At 34.6% G+C, this 20,502-nt stretch overlaps 1 protein-coding gene across 2 annotated transcripts in view; it reads left to right on the plus strand.

Annotated features, from left to right (window-relative positions):
* Window positions 1-20,502, plus strand: part of Pign (phosphatidylinositol glycan anchor biosynthesis class N) — a 150,650-nt gene that overhangs the window by 50,005 nt on the left and 80,143 nt on the right. For both annotated transcript variants that reach the window (XM_004638265.3, XM_023723157.1), the window contains exons 14-15: window positions 16,549-16,627; window positions 18,264-18,446. In XM_004638265.3, the coding sequence (XP_004638322.1) occupies window positions 16,549-16,627; window positions 18,264-18,446 (262 nt within the window). The remainder of the gene's footprint in view (window positions 1-16,548; window positions 16,628-18,263; window positions 18,447-20,502) is intronic.

Here is a 20,502-nt window from a genome sequence, read left to right on the forward strand (position 1 = left end):
TGCTATAATGGGCTACTGGACTCTTTTAGAATATTTTGCTGAGTTTACACACCTATAATATTCAATAATGGAACTTAGAAAAAATGGGATATACCGAAGAATGTCCATTTTGTATCTGTGTTTTCAAAGTGGTTAGGATAGATATATAGTTGCATTCTCTTAATGAATAGAATGATTTGTTCTAATGGTGTTTGTAAATAGGATCACACCACTTCTTGTAGAGCAGTTAACCACTGAGAAGAATATATGCAGTGTATTATTTATTGAAACTGTAGTTCCAATTAGATTTGAAACTGTCTCATTGCTATCTGTTTATCAATAAAACTTAAAAAAAGAAAAATCTTGACTTTTGTTTCTTAGCAACCTGAATTTTGGCTGCTTTATGGGAGTATATTTCTTAGGGCTGCCGTAACAAACTACTATAATTTGAGTAGCTTAAGAAACAAAAATTTAGTCTTTTACAGTTATAGAGGGCAAAAGTACAAAATCAAGGTGTGTTCAATACTAGTTTCATCTAAAACAGATGAAACTAGTATTTCCCACACCTGTCTGGTCCTAGGGGCCAATTTTGGGAAAGACAGTTTTTCTGTGATATAGAGGTAGTGTTGGCATTGAGATTAGATTTAATAAGTAACATGCAACCTAGAGCCCTCTTGTGCACAATTAAAAAAGGGTTTGCACTTCTGTGACCCTCTGAGGCTGCAGCTGTCCTGACAGTAGGTGGAGCTGAAGTCACAATACAAGCTTTAGAGAGTGGTTCTAAATACAGATGAAGCTTCCCTTGATTACCTGTGACTATTTCCTGCTGTGTGACCTGGTTCCTAAAAGATCATTGACCCTTACTATTACATGGCTGAGGATTTGGGGGCTGCTGATCTAAAGCCCCTGTGGCAAAATGTTCTTGGCTTCTGATGGTTAATTGCAATCCTTGGTGTTCCCCTACGTGCACCTTTACTGTTGCAGTTTCTATCTCTGTCATTATATGAACTTTTTTCCCATCTGTTTATCTCTAACTTCAGTTACTTTATTATACCTGCATGCTAATCACATACAGGTATGTTAGGTTAGTATGAAGTGAATCGACTTGGGCCAGTGAGATAGCTCAGTGGAGCACAAGATACAAAAAAAAGGAAAGGAAAAAAGAATCAACCTGAACAGACAAAAGATTGGGCTGGTGACTTAATTCAGTGGCATAAAGCCTGCCTGTCAAGTGCAAGGTCCTGAGTTTGATTCCTAGTACCTCCCCAAAAATTAATAAAATAAAATAAGGAAAAACACTCAGCTCACACTTATATACTAGGCAAGCCCAACAGCATTTCCTGTTTTTAGATTTATTTTGGCCTATAGTTTTGAAGGTTTCAATTTCCAGTTGGCTTGGTTTCTTTGGACCTGCGGTAAGGCTATATATCATGGATGAGAGTGTGTAGTAAATAAGTTACTTAGCTCATAGAAACTGGGAAGCAAAGAGGTAAATGCAGATATTCCACAGTCCCTTTCAAGGGTACTTCCCAGTGACCTAAAATTTCCCAATAGACTCCACCTCTTAAATGTTTTTACTGTTTTTTGGTAGTTCCAAGCTGAGGACCATGTCTCAGGGGGACATATGAGATCTTAACTATAGCAATCTGCAAAGATCCTCTCTCAAAACAAGTTCTAGGGCTTAGGATTTCAACATATCTTTTTGGGAGCACAGTTCAGCTTTTAGCAGAAGGTTCATCTGTGTCATTTTAGGCGTTACAGAGAATCTGTAATTGCCTTACTGATTCGTTCAATGTTTACTGTTTTCTTACTGTGAATTATAGTAAATATTAAAAGACAAACAGTGCCTCTTTGCATCAGATTTAAAGTCTAATGGAAGCATAATAAAGAGAGCAAAAATTAAAATACAGGGTGGTAAAAAATAGAGACATGAAATGTGAGATTGTTTTTATAAGAATACTTGGTAAGTTCCAAGTCTGTTGAGAGATGCAAATTTTTAGGAATAAGAGAAGTTAAACAAGACAATTCCAGCCAGTAAAGGTGATGTTAGGAAGGTTTGTCAGTTTCTCATTGCAATCTTTGAGAGGAATGTGAGATGAAAATGCAAGAAACTATCACTCGGCATATTTCTCAGGTGGTAACATCCACTGTACCTACTCTAATTAACTTGACTCTAGTTGCTGTGGATTGTAGTAGGTCTGAGGTAAATAGTCACCAAACTTCAGATTAGTAGAGTCTGCCAACTTCCATTGAGTAAATTCTTACTATGGATCGTTTCAAGCCATCAAGGAAATGCCACAAGGAAATGGGACAAATACTATGCCATTAGCTCTTGGGAGCCAGTCTCAGCAGACTGAAACATCCCACTGAAGGAGATATAGAAAGGAGTGAGAAGTTGGGGCAACAGAAAAGATATGAAGGGAAACTATTAGAGCAGAAAATTCTCTAAATGTTTTTGGGCTACTGTTGGAAGGCAATTTTTCAATGAATGGGGAAGATCTGCGTTTCAGGTGAAACATCATTACATATTTATGTTGTAATAATTTTTATTATGACATTTTATAAAAGAAATTTAACATTTTTGTGCCTTATTTTTTCATGCTAAATATATATTTAAATATAGCAAAACTACTATAGATCTAGATTTGTTAATGAAATATTATACCTTCTAGAAATAATAAGACTATAAAATTTAGTGTATACTTTAAACATTTTATTAAAATGGTTTAGTAACTTAAAACCTAACTTGGACCAGGCACATTGGCACATGCTTGTAGTACTGGCTACGTGGAAAAGAAAGGATTGTGAGTTCAAGTACAGCCCCAAGGAACAAGACTCCCCCCACCAAGCTCAACAAAAGAAAACAAGTTTGGTAACATAAAAACAAAGAATTTTCCCAAATATTGGCTTGAATTTATTTATTTATTTTGTATTTTAGGGAAGGGTCTACAGGGTGTTCAGGATCTCACTACTAGATCAGACTCGTAGTGATCTGCCTGTTTACAGCCTCCCAAGAGCTGGGATTACAGGTGTATGCTACCACGCTCAGTCTCAATTGCTGTCGCAGCATGCCCCAGGGGTGGGGCCAGCACAGCAGGCCTGGGGATTGAACCCCCAGCTCCTGTGCCTGCTTGCGGACTCTTTAATCTGCTGAGTTATTTGGCTGGCCCATTGAATGAAATTTTATGTCCTCCTCTTTTTCCTTTCCTGTGTCACAGCTGATTCTTGAGTTGGTACTTTTTCCTCCTGGTGGACCCATCTGTTCCAGAATTCCTTGTTTAAATATCTAACATGCTCTGTGGCCCAGTGGTTTTAATTATGTTTCTAGCTCTGTGATCTGAGCACTACGAGTTTCTTTGGCATTCATTTTGACTGGCTGCCAGCCATTTCTTTGTTTACGCATTGTACCATGAGCAAATCTTACTATCTCCAAAGATAGTTTCTCTGAAAGTTGTCAGTTTGCCACACTTTAACAAATACGTGCATGGATAGTACAAGAAAATAACAAAATTCCATCTCCCAACCCTGCAAATTTTGAAATTCAGAAATTTAAAAATTTTTCTTATAATGTTGTTAATAAGTTTTGGAGGATGTATGTGTGTTGTGCTGGATAAAACTCAAGACATCATTTATGCTATGCAAGCACTCTACCACTGAGCACTATATGCCCAGAACTTCTCATATTATTATAAAATATTATTCTGGCTGGGTATAATAGCATGCACTTTTAATTCCAGATGAACTCCTGTCTCTAAAGAAATAAATAAACAAAATACAGTGGGAGGGAGATAGATTTTAATAATCATCAACTAGCAATAAAACCTTTGTTAACTTCATAATTTTTCAGAATTCTTAGAATTTTACAAATTATTCTTTCTCACTAAGTTTTTGATGTTTTCAAGAGACAATATCTCTGGGGACCTGGAGTATAACATTTGCCTGGGGTGCATGGGACACTGGGTTGGATTGACAGCACCACACACACACACACACACACACACACACAAACGCGCGTGCGCATACTACTAAGGAGCACAGCTAGTCTGTTATGTTATATAATTAAATGGAATTTATTCATTTACAATTTATGGTGACTAGAATAAGCCATTATTATAAAGAAAATTTTTATTATTGTGAAATTTTAAGATTTTAAGTCATTATACCATAATTGAATCAGTAGCATTCAGATTATAATACGTGTTAACTAAGTTGAGTTTAATCTGTTTTAGGTAGTTAAAACTTTTCCTCTATTTTAAGTAAAAACTTTTGAAATTACCAAAAAACTTTTGTTGTATGATGATGTGTCTCAATAGGCATTTCCAAAATTGCAGTAGGCAATCTAAATAAAAATAGTCTTTTGGAGAGTAAATTCTACATGATAAAGAACCTTAAAGTATTATAATCTTTAAAGTGATAATTCCATTGTGTGATACATTTTTTTAGGAACTGAATGTGGAAAGTCTTTGCCCTCAGGCATTTATCACAAGATTATTTATAATAAAAAGATGGAAGATCATAAAGTTAAGGAATAATAATGCTCAACTTTTAGGTAGACTATAAAATAAACTTTAAAATTCTCTTTTCAGATATGAATATGTCTTGGAACAATCATAGATTATGAAGTTATATATTTGGTATAATTTTAACTACCTTAAAAATTTACATACATGAGAGAGAAGGAAATTAAACCCAAAAGACCAACACTAGTAAGATTCATACTGTATTATTTATTTCTTACTTGTCCTTTCTTATATTTATCAATGATTGAAAATAATTACATGGAATTTTTTATTTAGTTGCTTGTTTTTGGTTTTGGTGATACTTAAGGGATCATACATGCTAAGCATTCCACCATTTAGCTACAATCTTGGCTTTAATTTTTTTTTTAAATTTTGAGATGAATCCCAGTAAGTTCCCTAGGTATGTTAAAGTTTTGTACTCTGTCTTCAAAATAGTGGATTTTAAAGCATGATTATATTTGTATTTACAGATATCATTCATGGTAATCTGTGAATTGAGTGAAACAGGGTTTTTCTACTTTATGGGTAATAAAAGAGATGAAGTTTTTAGTTACTATACAAGTAAGATGTAGAGCTGGAACTTGAACCCAAATGTTCTTTTTCTTAATGTTTTCATCATTCCTCAAATACTATACTATTATCTCTTTCTTTAGAGTGAGTGCTATTAGATTTTTGTTAAGAGCCAGCCAGATAGCTCAAATTAAAATACCTGCTTATGCAGACTCAGGGACTGAGATTCCATTCCCCATGTGCTGTGCCAGTACTGCCCCCAGGGTGCACTGAGACATTGATTGAGACTGGGCGTGGTGGTGCACTACTATAATCCCAGCCCTTGGGGGGCTGAAAACAAGAGAATCACTAGGAATTTGATCTGTGTAGTGAGACCCTGTAGACCTTGTACTAAATACATATAAAAAAATACATACAAAAAATACTAAATATATACAAAAAAGAAAGTTTTTTTAGTAAATGATAAATTTAATGAAACTTAGTGCTTCTTGAAGCAGACTTAAAGTAGTATCAGTATAGTTTTGTGGTGTGCTTGGTCTTTGGGGGAGGGGGAACTCCAGAGATTGAACCTATAATCTTAGGCAGTTTGGGCAAGCTCTCTGTGTACTACACTGCGAGCCACTCCTCCATTGTTCCTTTTTTTTGGGACAGGATCTGGCTTAGTTGCTCAGTCTGGACTCCACTTGCAGTCCTTCTACCTCAGGTTCCCAAATGGCTGGGATTATAGGTATGCACCATTGTATCCAGGTGGATACTTTACAGTGGCAACCTACCATTGCTGATATTGTTATCGTTTATTTATTTTCCCCATGTATGATCTTAGTAACAGTTCACCATAATGTTGATCGGTAAGTTTCTACTATTAAAAAGTTTAATTTCTGAACAAAAAGTTGTCAGTAAGGTAAGCCAATTTTTATTTATTTATTTATTTTTAATAATTTTAGAGAAACAAATAGCAATGAGACAGTTTCAAATCTGGTTAGTAGCACAGTTTCAATAATTAATACATTGCATATTGTTGGATTAGTGGTTATTCATTGTACAAGATGCAGACATGATAGCTTGATTACAAACACTATGAGAACAAATCTTTCTATTTATTAAATTAAGAGAATGTAGTTCTATGTCTATCCTATTATGAACATACAGATACAAAATGGTCGTTCATTTGTATCCCCTTTTTTTGTTTAGTGTTGTCAGAAAAGCATGTTCCATTGTCATTTAAATATTACAGGTACATGAATTCAGCAAAATTTTCCAGTATAGTCCAGTAGTCCATAATAGTAGTGCCGTAAGACTGGCAATGTCAAAAGTTGTTGACTTGATCCTTTTACAGCTCAGCGTATTAGGATGGCTTTACTTTTTATACTTCATTTTATACTTTTCTACTGGATGGTTAAGATCAAGATAAAGCAAGACCTATATAACAAGAAATGTAACCTTTGTATCTGCCAAGGTCAGTCAATTCCCCTCAGGATTTATCCTGAAATCCTGTACTGCAGTTTGTAGATCCTTTGTCAATGTCAGCTATGTGGCTGAGTCATGGCAATTGCTTGACCAGTTTGCTCTGTGAAAGCCTGAGTGAATGTTTTCTCTCCATGTGACTCTCCTTAGGCACACTCTACATCATCGATCACTTTCCTCTGTGGCCACATCATCTCTCTGATCAGAAAATTTGGGACACAACTGAGTTACAGAATGTTACAGTACTGCTTCTCCTATGTCCTGAGTCTTCACTGATCTTGAAAGGCTATGGTCAGAATGTTGGCTATCCTTGCAGCCCTCCTTTTTCTCAGATTAGTGGTCTGCAAACTTAAGTTCTTAACCCTCCAGAAGAGAAGCTTATTGTTACTACCCTACAACCTAGGCAGTTGAGCTTAATCTCACTATCTGTCTGAATATCTAAGATATTAGGCATGACATAGAACAGGTATTTTTCATCAAGTATTGATATGATATACTTTAAGTCCTTACAGAATATGAAGAAAAAAATTTAAAAATATATATTAAAAAGTAGGAATAAATAATTACATATTTTTATACAGAAGTTTAAAAATCTAACCATATACAGCATTGTAGCACAACAGTCCTGCAACACCCCTTTTCCTCTCTCCTGCCTTCATTCAGCAAACCACTTCCTTTTTAAACATACATCTACCTGAAAGAGCACGGCAGCAATCAACAGGTCATGGCAAGCAGTATGTATTCAGAAGACCAGAATGACAGTCACTCCAAGCGTGACCCTACTATTACACATTACTATATTCAGTGCAGTTGCTTATTCACAGGTATCAGCATACATAGTTAGTCAGGGTGAGAATCCTTGCAATTAGCTGCTAGTTTTGAAAACCTGCTGAAGATTCTCAGGATAGTTGCCTTTTATCTTGTACATAAAAATGTATGGCTTTGCCCCTGTCATGTTTCCCAGCTTTTTTCCTTGCTCTGTCTTCATTGTCTGATCCTCAAGTTCTCACTTTCCTTTTAATTGTGTTATAGCTTTCTATTTGTATTTCTTCTTTTGAGTTCTTATGCTAGGGAGACTATACGATATTTACACATGTGAGTCTGGATTATTTCACTTATGAGTATATCTTCAAGTGGCATCCACTTAATTATGAAGGCTTCGAGTTTATCATTGTTTATAGCTGAGTAATACTCCACTGTATAAAAATAACATCATTTTCAACCATTCCTCATGTGACCAGCATCTTGGTTGTTTCCAAGATTTGACTATCACAAATTGTGCTGCTATAAACATAGGTACACATATATCACTATGATATGTTATTTTCAGTTCCTCTGGGAAAATTCCCAGTAGGGGGATAACTGTCTTAAATGAGATTTGCAGTCCTAGTTTCTTAAGGAGTCTCCACACTGTTTTCCATAGTGACTGCACTAGTCTACATTCCCACCAGCAGTGGAGAAGTGTTCCTCTTTCCCCACAGCCTCTCCAACATTTGTTGTGGGTTGATTGCTTTATGATAGCCATTCATTCTGGGGTGAGATGATATCTCAGTGTTGTTTTAATTTGCATTTCATGGATGGCTAGTGATGTGGAACATTTTTTCATATATTTATTCACTTCTTTAATTTCATCCTCTGAGAAGTGTGTGTTCATCTCAGATGCCAATTTGTGGATTAGGTCTTTAAATTTTGGGGCCCTCATGTTTTTTAGCTCTTTGTAAATTCTAGAGAGCAGACCTTTGTCGGAGTACATATTTCTCATGATTTTTTCCAAATTTATGTTTTCAGCATGTAGAGAGCCAGTTTTTCCAGCACCATTTTTTGTCTTTTCACTTTGTTGGTAATTTCTTCTTTTTCTTTTCTTTTCTTTTTTTTTCTTTTTTTTTTTTTTTTTATGTGAAACTAGGGATTGAATTTAGGCCCCTGCGCTTGCCAGGGAAGAACTTATTCCACTGAGCCATCTCCCCGGCCCCCGGTAATTTCTTTTGACGTGCATAAACTTCTCAATAAGAGGTGGTTCCAGTTGTTAATTCTTTCAAGTGTTATCTGTGCAATTTGATTTTTGTTCATGAACTCTTTGCCTACCCCTATGTCTTCAAGAGTTCCTCCTACTTTCTCTTCCAGGAGATTTAGTGTTTCTGTTTTAATGTTTAAATCTTTAATTCATTTTGACTTTAGCTTATTGTATGGGGATAAACCCTGGTCAAGTTTTAGTTTTCAGCATGTAGAGAGCCAGTTTTTCCAGCACCATTTGTTAAAGAGGCTGTCTTTCTTCCAGTGAGTATGTTTGGCCCCTTTGTCAAAGACAAGGTGGCTGAGTGTGTTCATAGGGGCTTCAGCGTCTTCTAATCTATTCCATTGATCCTCAGGTCTATTTTGTTGCCAGTACCATGCTGATTTTATCACAGTAGCCTTGTAGTATAATTTCAAGTCAGGAATTGTAATGCCTCCTGCCTTGTCTTTGTTGCCCAGGATTGCCTTTGCTATTCTAGATCTTTTCTGGTTCCAAATAAATTTTAGGAATGATTTCTCTAGCTCTGTGAGGTATGTTGGTGGTAGTCTGATAGGGATTGCATTAAATCTGTACAGCAATTTTGGGAGCATGACCATCTTCACAATGTTGGTTCTTCCTATCCAGGAGCATGGAATATCTTTCCATTTTCTGAAATCCTCTACGATCTCTTTTTTAAGAGTACTATAATTTTCCTTGAAAAGATCTTTGACTTCTTTAGTTAGATGAATTCCAAGGTATTTCATTTTCCTCAGTGCTATTGTAAAAGGTATTGTTTATATAATTTTTCTTTCAGTGTGTTATCTGTGTAGAGGAATGCTATTGACTTTTGGATATTGACTTTGTATCCTGCTATGCTACTGATTTTGTGTATGAACTCTAGTAGCTTCTTGGTAGAGTTTTTTGGTTCTTCCAAGTAAAGTATCATGTCATCTGCAAATAATGATAGTTTAACTTTTTCTTTACCTATGCTTATTCCTTTTATTTTTTTTCTCTTGTCTAAGAGAAAGAAATGGCTGTAGCTAATGATTCCAGAACTATATTGAATAGGAGTGGTGATAGAGGACATCCTTGTTTTATATCAGATCTAAGAATAAAAGATTTCAGTTTTTCCCCATTTAGAATTATATTAGCCGTTGGGTTGTCATAATGGGTAAGCCAATTTTTATATCACAACTCTGAAATTTTGTTGTTTGCAGTTCTGAGGATCAAACCCAGGTCCTTAGACATGCTGCACAAGTGCTTTACCTAAGTTATATACCCAGCCCTAGGTAGAAGCTTTTGAATATATAAATCTGTCTAAAATGCTGCATGTGTTAGGGCTGATAATTAGTTCCTATTAGAATTTGTTCTTAAATCTTTCCACTGGAGGGTTTTTTTTTTTTTTTTTTTTTTTTTGCGGAACAGGGGATTGAACTCAGTTCCTTACATTTGCCAGGGAAGCGCTTATTCCACTGAGCCATCTCCCCGGCCCTTAGAGTTTTGACTTACTCTCCACCATTTTTTACACTCACAAAATATGTGATGAATTTTAACATGCAAGAAAAACAGTAGATTTCTTTATGTCCTTTTAAGTTTCCTACTGTCTTCATTGAATTATTTTTTCTTACCTGAAATCTTACCATCCCAATTAATTATGCTAACAGAAAACATTCAGTAATAAAATATTAGGCATCCTTCATTATATCGAGTCTCCCTTTTTGATATCTTATACTTAAATGATTTGTATAATATTCCTTAATAAATTAACTTGTTAAGTTCTCAACGTCTTCAAAAAAATGAATAGAATTGGATTTAGGGTCACCAGTGCTTTTTAATATCCCGGAGTTTCCACATTATTATTTTCATCCTGATTTTAGCAATTCCAGTGTTTTTTTAGAATAAATAGTAATACTCTTTGAAAGTCTATGTTAATAAATTAAAATTAGGATAGGTTCTCAGCATACGTAGTTTGTAGTGTGCCTTTTTTTTGTGTGTGTGCCTTTTCTTTTATTCAAGACTTAGTTTGTTTTCTCTCAATACTGCACTGTTTCCATATGACAGTTTGTATTTTTTATCATTCCAATGGTTCAAATATTTTCTATTAGCATTCTTTCATATTTATCAAAAATGTGCATTTCATTACTGTCTTACTCTTTTGTAAGGGCATGAGTGCTAATTAATGCTTTAAATATTCCAGAGACTTTAAAGTGTAGATGAATAATTTATCATTACACTATATTGTACTTAAAACTTGTATTTGTCAGGAAAAGTGGAAATGTAGATGTGGAAGGAACCTGATAGTCTGTGCTAGTGTCTAAACTACATGTCAATTAAACCTTATTCTCTGAGCAAAAAATTCTTATCCCCTGTAGGTCAGTTTATTTTTCAAAAGAACAGCTGATTGTTTGTCCTTATTGGCATATAGCACATATTTTCATTCTGGAAGCCCTCTCTTTACTGTTACTGTGTTAAATTATGTATTTTCTTTAGACTTCTCTTAAGGTGAACTAATTTTCAGTCCTTTAATTGATCTTACTACTATTTTGACTCCTCTTCAAATGTCCTTGTCACTATTTTGTGCCATTAACTTAGAGGCCAGGAAGTATTAAACAGATGCACTCACTAAGAACAAAATGATAAAAGTCTGTTACTGAGTTGTAAGCATATTATAAAAACTGAAATGAAAATATTAAACAATATTAAGGAAATTAAGTAGAAATTTTATATACCTATTCTAGGAATTTTAGATTGAAAATTATCTGACCATCCAGATTGTCTCAGTTTCGTTCCACTTGTTACTGGGACAAAATATGTGACACCCAGAATTAAGGAAGGAAAGGTTTATTTAGCTCACAGTTTGTGGAAGTTTTAGTTCCTAACCAGCTGACTCCAGGGCAGAATGGCACATGGAAGAGGGCATCAATTCATGGCAGGAGAAAACAGCAAAACACCAACAGCAAATAGGCAGGAGCAGCAGTGGCAGCAGCATGCCTCTCTCCCTTACATTGCGTTCCAGCTAGCCCTGGGTATAGCACTCATACCCATAATCCTAGCATTGGATTATCAATTAATCACAAACTCTAGAAACCTGCCCTAATGACTGCGTAAGGCTTTGGGGGGACACCTAGATACAAACCATAACACAGGTAAGTAAAATCCTCCCAAAGGGTTATAACTTTCAGAAGTAGGTACTTTTCCATAAAATGGAATAAATGATCTGTGTACATACACATTATAATAATAAAATACTATCCAAATCTATATCCTTTTTAGTACTAAGATGTGGCTTAACCCTGAGTACAGATTTAAATGGGCATTTTACCTCTGGTTTTATCAGTGAATTCTGATGAGGCCTGAGCATAAAGAACTATATCCTTAGTCTCTATGTAATAACTTTTCCTTAGACCAAGATTAGAGCACTTTTTCTTCAGAAATACCTCTTCCAGTTATATTTTAGACCATCTCTCCACATGACTTTAATCTGCATTCTAAGGCATGAAAGAAAATGTTTTTTTTTTCTATGTTGATTCCATGAATTCTCCTTTTCTCTGTTTGCTCGTTTTCATACTGATTAGTTTTCCAAATAAATTTTATTGAAGAATGCAAAAGCAAACTTTAATGAAGTATGCACAAAGCACTTAAATTGTTAAACGCAGAGCTGCAAATTCTTAGAGAATGTACACACTTTTATAAGCAGCACCCGGATAAAAAATAGAACAAATAGAACATTTCCTTTATGCTTCTCCAGATTTCAGCCTTGATGCTCATCAAGTAGTTTTTCATATGCTTGAACTTTACGTAAAGAATTTTGCAGTATATTCTCCTTGGGGCTTGGATTATTATCCTTAACATTATGCTATATGAATTTAATATGATCATACTTTGTTTTTCACTGCTATGTAAGATTATGCAAGTCTACAATTCATTTATCCATTTCCCTGGATAAATGTCCAAGTGAACATCTGCTTACTTTTAGTTTTTATTATTTATAGTTTATATATATTTTGGTACACATATGTGTACAATGTATACACACATATTGTAGGATTGTATAGTTTTTTAAAAATCTTATATTTATTTGTTATAGGGTCTTGCTACACAGCTTGGACTTGTAGTGATCCTCCTGTCTCTTCTTCCCCAGCACTGGGATTACAGGTGTGCACCACCATGTCCCAGTTGCAGTGGCTGACTCAGCCCAGTGCCCACAGCATGGCATGTGATACTGGGAATCAAAACTAGTTCCTTGTGCTTGCCAAGCAGGCACTTAGCCGCCAAGCTATCTCCCCAGCTTACACAATATTTATTGTCTCTTATTCCTTTAAACATTTCTGTATTTCTATCTATAATCATTTTTTTTTCTTTTCTTTCTTCTTCTTCTTTTTTTTTTTTTCTTAACAGTATTTGGGATTAAACCCAAGAGCTCCTTACTGAGCCATAGCCCTAGCCCACCTGCCTTTTCTCCTTCTCCTTCTCCTTCTCGTCCTCCTTCTCCTCCTTCTTCTCCTCCTTCTCCTCCTTCTCTTCTCTCTCTCCCCTCTTCTCTTTTCCTTCCTGCCTTCCTTCCTTCCTTCCTTCCGATTTTGGAACAGAATCCTGCTAAACTCCTACATTGCTCCAGGTGGGTTTGAATTTGTAATCCTACTGCTTCTGCCTTCCAGAGTGCTGAGATTATGTTTGTATGCCATTGTGTCCAACTAATCATTTTTTTCTTTTAATTGAGTAGATTTACTTATAAAGCATTTTAAAAAAATGAAAAACACACAAAGAAAGTGAAACTGGCCATGTATGGTGGTGTACATCTGTGATCCCTACACTTGAGAGGCTGAGCCAGGAGGATGGAGACTTCAAGCCAATGAAGAGTTCTCTCAGCCATTAGCTCCATTTCCCAAATAAAAATGTACAACAGAACAACACTGATCATTTTCTTTAATATTTCCTTCAATAAATACAAAATGTTTGTCACCTCTCTGTAGTTTTCTTCTCTCTAGGATCTTAGGCCCTTCAATTCCTAATGTCTTGGTGCCTTCAAATTTATTTTTAATTTTACCAGGTTTTCTAGTTGTTACTGGAGGGAATAATGATATGTCCAGAATTTTCTGTCATAGCCAAAAGACATGGTTCAATTTTAATGTTTTAATTATTTTATTTTTTTAAATTGGTCCGTAAAATACTAATGGAAAATAATACATGTGAGCAGAATGTGGTAGCACGTGCCTATAATCCCAGCAGATAGGAGACTGAGGCAGGAAGATTGCTGCAAACTCAAGCCCAGCCTGGACTACATAGTGAGTTTAAGACCAGGCTGCAATACATAGCGAGGCCCTGTCCTTAAAAATTATTTTTTTAATTTTAAAAGGAAAAAAAAACACGTGTACAATAATAGTTACAAAAACAATAATTAAAAGTTTTCTTTCTCTCCCATGTTCTATGTAGTCTTATAGTCTCTCTGAAAGTAAAGTATTAGCTTACTATGCATCAGTTCATATATATAAAATCTTGTGTGCATATTTCATGTATATATGTATCTAGCTTATTAACTTTATAATTAACTGTATAATTACTAAATATTGCAAACATTTTGAAAAAAAAAGGTCAACCAAAAATTCTCATACTTATAGCCCTAGTTAACATTTCTCTTTAGATCCTCTTTTCTTTTGAGAGAAATAAAACATGATACAGTTAAATCCCTATTTTAAAAAATTACATTTTTGCAATTCTTCAGCAAGACTTTAAAAGTTTTGCCTGAATATAGATAGATAGATAGATAGATAGATAGATAGATAGATAGATGGATAGATAGATTTAATTTGTTTTATTGATACTCTTTTACTTACCTGCCAATCTATTTTGTTTTTTTGTTGGTGTTTTGTTTTGCTTGCCTTTTTAAACATAAATATTAACATGTTGTACATTCTGTTTTGGCCTTTTTTCACAAAACGTCTTTAGGTTTAAATTATGTAACACTAAGAAATTTTATTTTGCATCTTAAAAATTTAGAAAAAATAATTTATACTAGGAGACAAATTTATGAGTCCTCAATGTCCTGATACCACAGTGAAATTCATACCAAACATTTTGAAGAATTCTATAGGTATATCAAACCTTTGTTATATCTGCTTTTGATGTCACCCTGGTTTAAAAATAATCAAAGTAGGATAAATTGTAAACTAACCTGAACTCTATTTCTATATCTGATTGCTCTAGATATATTATTATGTAATATAACCTAAGTATTCCTCCTCAAAATTTTTCTTTTTCTCTCTTTTTTTTTCTTTCTGTATTTTAGAGAGGGGTGTACAGGGTGTTCAGGGTCTTATTACTGGATCAGACTTGTAGTGATCTGCTTGTTTACAGCCTCCCAATAGCTGGTTCTTAGGCTAAAAATGAAAAAAAGAAAAAAAAAAAAAAAGGAAAGGATGATAGGATAATACATATTGCCATTCTTAAAATACTTACAGACTTGCTAAATTAAAAGATGAGAAGAAAATGTATCTGACACTAAAGTACCTAAGCCAACTTAATAAGCCTTCTAAGTAAAGCATTAAGGAAAAACGAGAGGGCCAGCCAGATAGTTCAGCAGATCAAAGTGCCTGCAAGCAGGCACAGGGGCCGTGGGGTTTACAGGCACATGCCATCATGCCCAGTTTCAGTTGCTGTCTCAGTGTGCCCAGGGAGTGGGGCCGGCACGGCAGGCCTAGGGACCAAACCCCTGCTGCCTGAGCATGTTTGCAGGTGCTTTAATTTGCTGAGCTTTCTCCCTGGCCCTCTTCTTTTTTCTTAATGCTTTACTTGGAAGGCTTATTAAGTCAACTTAGGTACTTTAGTATCAGATAATGTTTTCTTCTCAGCTTTTTATTTAATTTAGCAAGTCCATAAGTACTTAAGAATGGTAATATATATCATCCTTTCATTTTTTTTTTAATTTTTAAGTCTGCCACTATTTTGATAGCATTTTAATAAGTTAAGGTTTATTGAATTATCTTATGGCCTTAGCACTTTGCTGAATATTATTGTGTAAATTAATGGAAATATAAGACAATATCTTGATCCATGTGGATGTTAAAAATTTAATTGACGGGAAATAAGCAGATCATTAGACCACACTAAAGTGTTAATGGTATAAGGTGATATTTAGATTGGACCATCCAAAGATTTGATTTTGGAAAGCAGAGAGAGGAAAATCTTATGAGCAAGAATTCAAATGTATACACTAGTAAAGCTTAATCATTGTGTTCTAGAAATTATATTTGGAATAATGGGAACTTAAATGGTAAATATAAAGTATCATCAGTAGTCCAGGAAGATTAAAGCTGATAAAGTAGACAGTAAGATGCCCATATCAAATGCAAGGAAGTTCGATAATGCAGTTACTATTTTGGGAAGCTGAGTAGAATAGAGCATAGGGAAGGAGGTCATATGGAAATTTGTGGAATTCAGCTTAAACATTATCTGCAGAATATGTTTGTGCCTGTTGGTTCACTAATTCCATTTCTAAGACTTGCAGGAAAATATTCCAAATGTTTGGTGTCTGAAAGGACAGAGAACTGAACCAGAGCAATTTTCCTTAAATACTGAGGATTGTCCTAATACTTTTTTGCAAGGAGCTGTCTTTCAGAGGGTCTTAGTAGTATAACTCCTGCCATACATTTCATTAATTACTTTGATTTAATCAGTCTTTTTTAAAGTCTTAACATTTCTCCATAATGATAATTTGTGTGACCTTCTCAAGTGTAATTTTATAATTGAAACTAAAAGACAAATTCTGGGGCCAGAGAGATAGCTCAGTAGACTAAGCACTTGCCTGGCAAGCACAAGGGCCTGAGTTCAATCCCTGATTCCACAAAAATAAATAAATAAACAAATAAATAAATAAATAAATAAATAACAAATTTTATTCTCTGAAGAGTTCAGATAGCTAGCAACAATACCATTTAACTTGAGGTTCCTTTTGTTTTGTTTTGTCTTATTTCAATTTTCACTATTTTTTTAAGTAAAGATAAAAAAGAAAAAAATTTATTGAAATGAGGAAATACTTTAAAACCTATTTTTCAGGGTATTTTTGTTGTTGTTGTTCTTCCATAGGCTACTTTCTGATACTAAACAGATGAACATTTTAAGAAAAGCAAGATCTTACATGGAACAGGGAGAGTTTGATGAAGCAGTAAGTACTTGGGCCTTGTGGGCAGAAGTGGCTGATTAGCATGTCCAGGTATGTGATGAGCATGTTGGGCAACCCAGGGAGCTTTCCTAAGTGGCTGCACTAGCCGTGAACCCATTGCTCTTTAGTTTAGATAATATTAGAGCACATTTAGGAACAGTTAGCAGTAGAAATGAATATCATTGCCATTTTTACGATAAGATACATTTCAAGGTATTCTCATCTCTTTTGTACAATATTTTAGAAAAGCACGTATTTGTCACTTATACCATCAGAAGCCTCATACTGAAGCTATAACTCTTCCTAACTCATACCCTACTGTGTTTTTCATTAATTCTTTTCTTTGTTAAATGATCATATAATTTGAAGTCAGGAACAAGTTCTGTTTTCATTTTCTAAAATTGTCTTAAAAATTGTCAATCTGTGTATTTCTACTGGTTTACTTTTATTATGGTTTTTAGATGACACTGTTTTTTTTTTTTTTTTTTTTTTTTTTTTTTTTTTTTTTTTTTTTGAGGTTATGAGCAGAATATATTTATTGTGAGAAAGAAAGCTCCTGTCCAAGACATGGACAGGAGGGGGGCCCGAGCGGGTAGTTCCCCCTATTCTCTTTTTTTAAAATAATTTTATTGAGAAACAAAATAGCAATGAGACAGTTTCAAAACTGATTAGTAGGAGAGTTTCAATAATTAATACATTGCATATTACTATCTTCTTAGTGGTTATTCATAGTACAAGATGCTAACATCTTATTCTGTCCAAACACTATTAGTACAAATCTTTCTTATGGAATTAAGAGGAAATAACTGTATATCTATCCTATTTTGTATATACAGATACAAAGTGGTCATTCATTTTTATCCCCTTTTTTTGTTTAGTTTTGTCAGAGAAGGGTCTTCCATTGTCATTTAAATATTGTAGATGCGTGAATTCAGCAAAATATTCCAATATAGTCCAGTAGCCCATAATAGTAGTGGGTCATCTGTAGGACTGCCAATGTCAGAAGTTGTTGACCTGAGATCTTTACAGCCTAGCATACCAACATGGCTTCACTCCTTATACCTCGTTTTTTTTACCTTTCTCCTGGATGGTTAAGACCAAGATAAAGCAAGACCTATATAACAAGAAATGTAACTTTTGTACATGATAAGGTCATTCAAGTCCCCTCAGGATTTATCCTGAAACCCTGTGCCGCACTTTGTAGATCCTTAATAACAAACAGTTCTCCTTTAAAATATTAAACCACTTTAGAGATGTTTTATAACACGTGGGTAATCTGAGAAAACAATGAAATATATATGGTTAATCATATATATGTTTAATGAGAGACATGCATTAGAAAAACTTCATCTTCTTTATTGTGTCAACTAAAGATCATTTCTGTAAAATGAATTATTTTAAAATACTTCATATAATTACAAAGTTTACTTTTTTCCATCATATTTGTCATCTTTTGCAAGAAGACCCTCAGACAATTAAAGTCTATTTTTAATCTAACATCTACAGTCAGTTACTACTGTAATTTACAACAGTGGTTTGACTGTTAGGAACTTTTCCATTTTTCTTTCTTTGAAATTTAGATTTTTTTTCTCTGTACCATATGTATACATATATGTATTTTTTTCTTTTCCTGTCATAGATCTCCCTTTGCAAGGAGCTGATTCATCTTGCACTGAAAGGATTGTCCTATTATCACACTTATGATAGATTCTTTTTGGCTACCAATGTTGTTATTGGCTTTGTGGGATGGACAGTTTATGCCTCTCTGTTGATCATCAAGTCTCATTCCAGGCTAACAAGATGTATTAGTAAAGAAGTTAAGGTAGGTTCAGAAAATATATTGAAGATTCAAAAAAAAGAGGGAAAATAAAATATATTGAAGATTGCAATGATGGCATGAAAAATTTCTAAGATTATGGAAAGAAATCTATTCAATCATATATTAAGTTTGTAGACTGTTACATTGCTATACTAAGGTGACTTATCTTCATTTGCTTTTCTTGTACTGGATCTTTTTTCTGTTAGCTCTATTTCTTCAGTTGGTAGGAAGATGTATTTATAATATTGACCCTATAGCCTGTCAGGACTATATCAAGATCTATATAAATGATTTAAATTCTCCTATAGTCTTAGTGATGCTGATTTTTCCTTTTTTTTTTTAATAACTAAACTTGTTATAGCTTTTTCATATCCTTATTGTACACATAATCAGAAAATTGCTTCAAAGCAGTATGCTTAACTTTAATGTTAAGTTTGGGAAATAGAAAACCAGTTATGGATTTTGATTACATTATCAGGATGCTATCACACCAACATCTAGACTAATGTTTGGATAACTAGAGACAATAGGTTGTCATGCTATGATATTTGAAGTTATTTAAAATTTTTGAATATTTTGGTTATATTTAGAGAACATTCTGATTCCTCTTTAGTGAGAGTTTAGTCTTGGGAATTGACAGAGTCTTCACAGTTCCATAGGAAGAATAATATGGAATAGTCTGTAGCATTAACTGAAGGGAGGCATGAAGGACAGTTAGAAGGTCAGAAAATTCCAACTGTGTGCATATTAGAATGTGATGGTTCAGGGAGCCTATGCAGAGGAAGTTGTTGCCACAGTGGAATCGTAAAGGATAGGTAGAACAGCCCCACAGGAACTAAAAAAAAAGAAAGGGGAGGAGAGATTTCAGCATGTGCCCAGCAAGGAGAGAGGAACATGATATCTTCTTGAAAGAGCTGCAAGTGGATACGGGGCTTATAGGAAAGCAATTTAAAACAAACTTACAACAATTATCCTACATTGCTAGATGAGGAACATATCTTCAGAAAAGCTACATGTTTTATTCAAATTGACTAGCAAATAGAATGGCAGTCTCAAAATTAGATTTGGGTCTGACTCCAAAGCCATGTGACTTCTATATGACTGTATCCCTCAGATTCTAGACATCATTTTTAATTTATTGCTGTTACAGGAAAGTACAATGACTAGTCTCTTTCCTAAAATGTAGTTTTTCACAGCTCCCCATATGAACTGTGCATTTAATTTTTTTTTAATTTTATTTATTTATTTGTGTGTGTGTGTGTGTGTGTGTGTGTGTGTGTGGCCAGCTCAGCCCACCAGGGGGCGGGGCTGGCTGGCATGTGGTGCTGGGGGATTGAACCGTGGTCCCTGTGCTTTGCTACACTTGTTCTAAGTAGGTGCTTTAGACCACTGAGCCATCTCACCAGCCCTGTGCACTTAATTTTGATATACTCTTAGCTTCTCTTTCGCTTTTGCTACATGTGATATCTTTAACTTTACAGTGAGATATTTTTTTCACATGCTTACTCTGTTGCTTTTCTTTGTTCTCATATTACCTGGAGAAATAAAAAAATATTAACCCCTTAAGTTATTTGGTCTCTACCTTTGTGATTTAAATTCCTTGTGTCTCCACCTGTATGATTTAAATTCCTTGAATGCCAGAACTCAGTACAGATCATAGCACGCAGTGTGTGACTTAATAAGTATCTTTTGGATAAAGAAATATTCACACAGCATAGTTAGTTGTTTCTTGGGAGAGGAGAATCAATTCAAGATTAAGTGGAAAATATTCTCAGTCTTATTTAAAATCCTTTCATTTTTTTTGCCTTAATAGGAAGAACAGAACCTAGATCTTCATGACGTAGTTTTCTATAAGTAGATAGATGTCAATTCTTAATCTTGTGTGTGTCAAAATATTAAGTAACCGCACTATACTGTATTGACCCTAACCTTTCAAATTCTTTTTTCAAACACTCAACCATTTCATTGGGGGGATGGTGTTGACAGTGCTAGGTATCAAACCTGAGGCTTCTACCACTGAGTTATACCCTCAGCCCTTCAGATACTGTTGTGAACTTTG

This window comes from Octodon degus, unplaced genomic scaffold (assembly GCF_000260255.1).
Source record: "Octodon degus isolate 3935 unplaced genomic scaffold, OctDeg1.0 scaffold00097, whole genome shotgun sequence".
NCBI lineage: Eukaryota > Metazoa > Chordata > Mammalia > Rodentia > Octodontidae > Octodon > Octodon degus.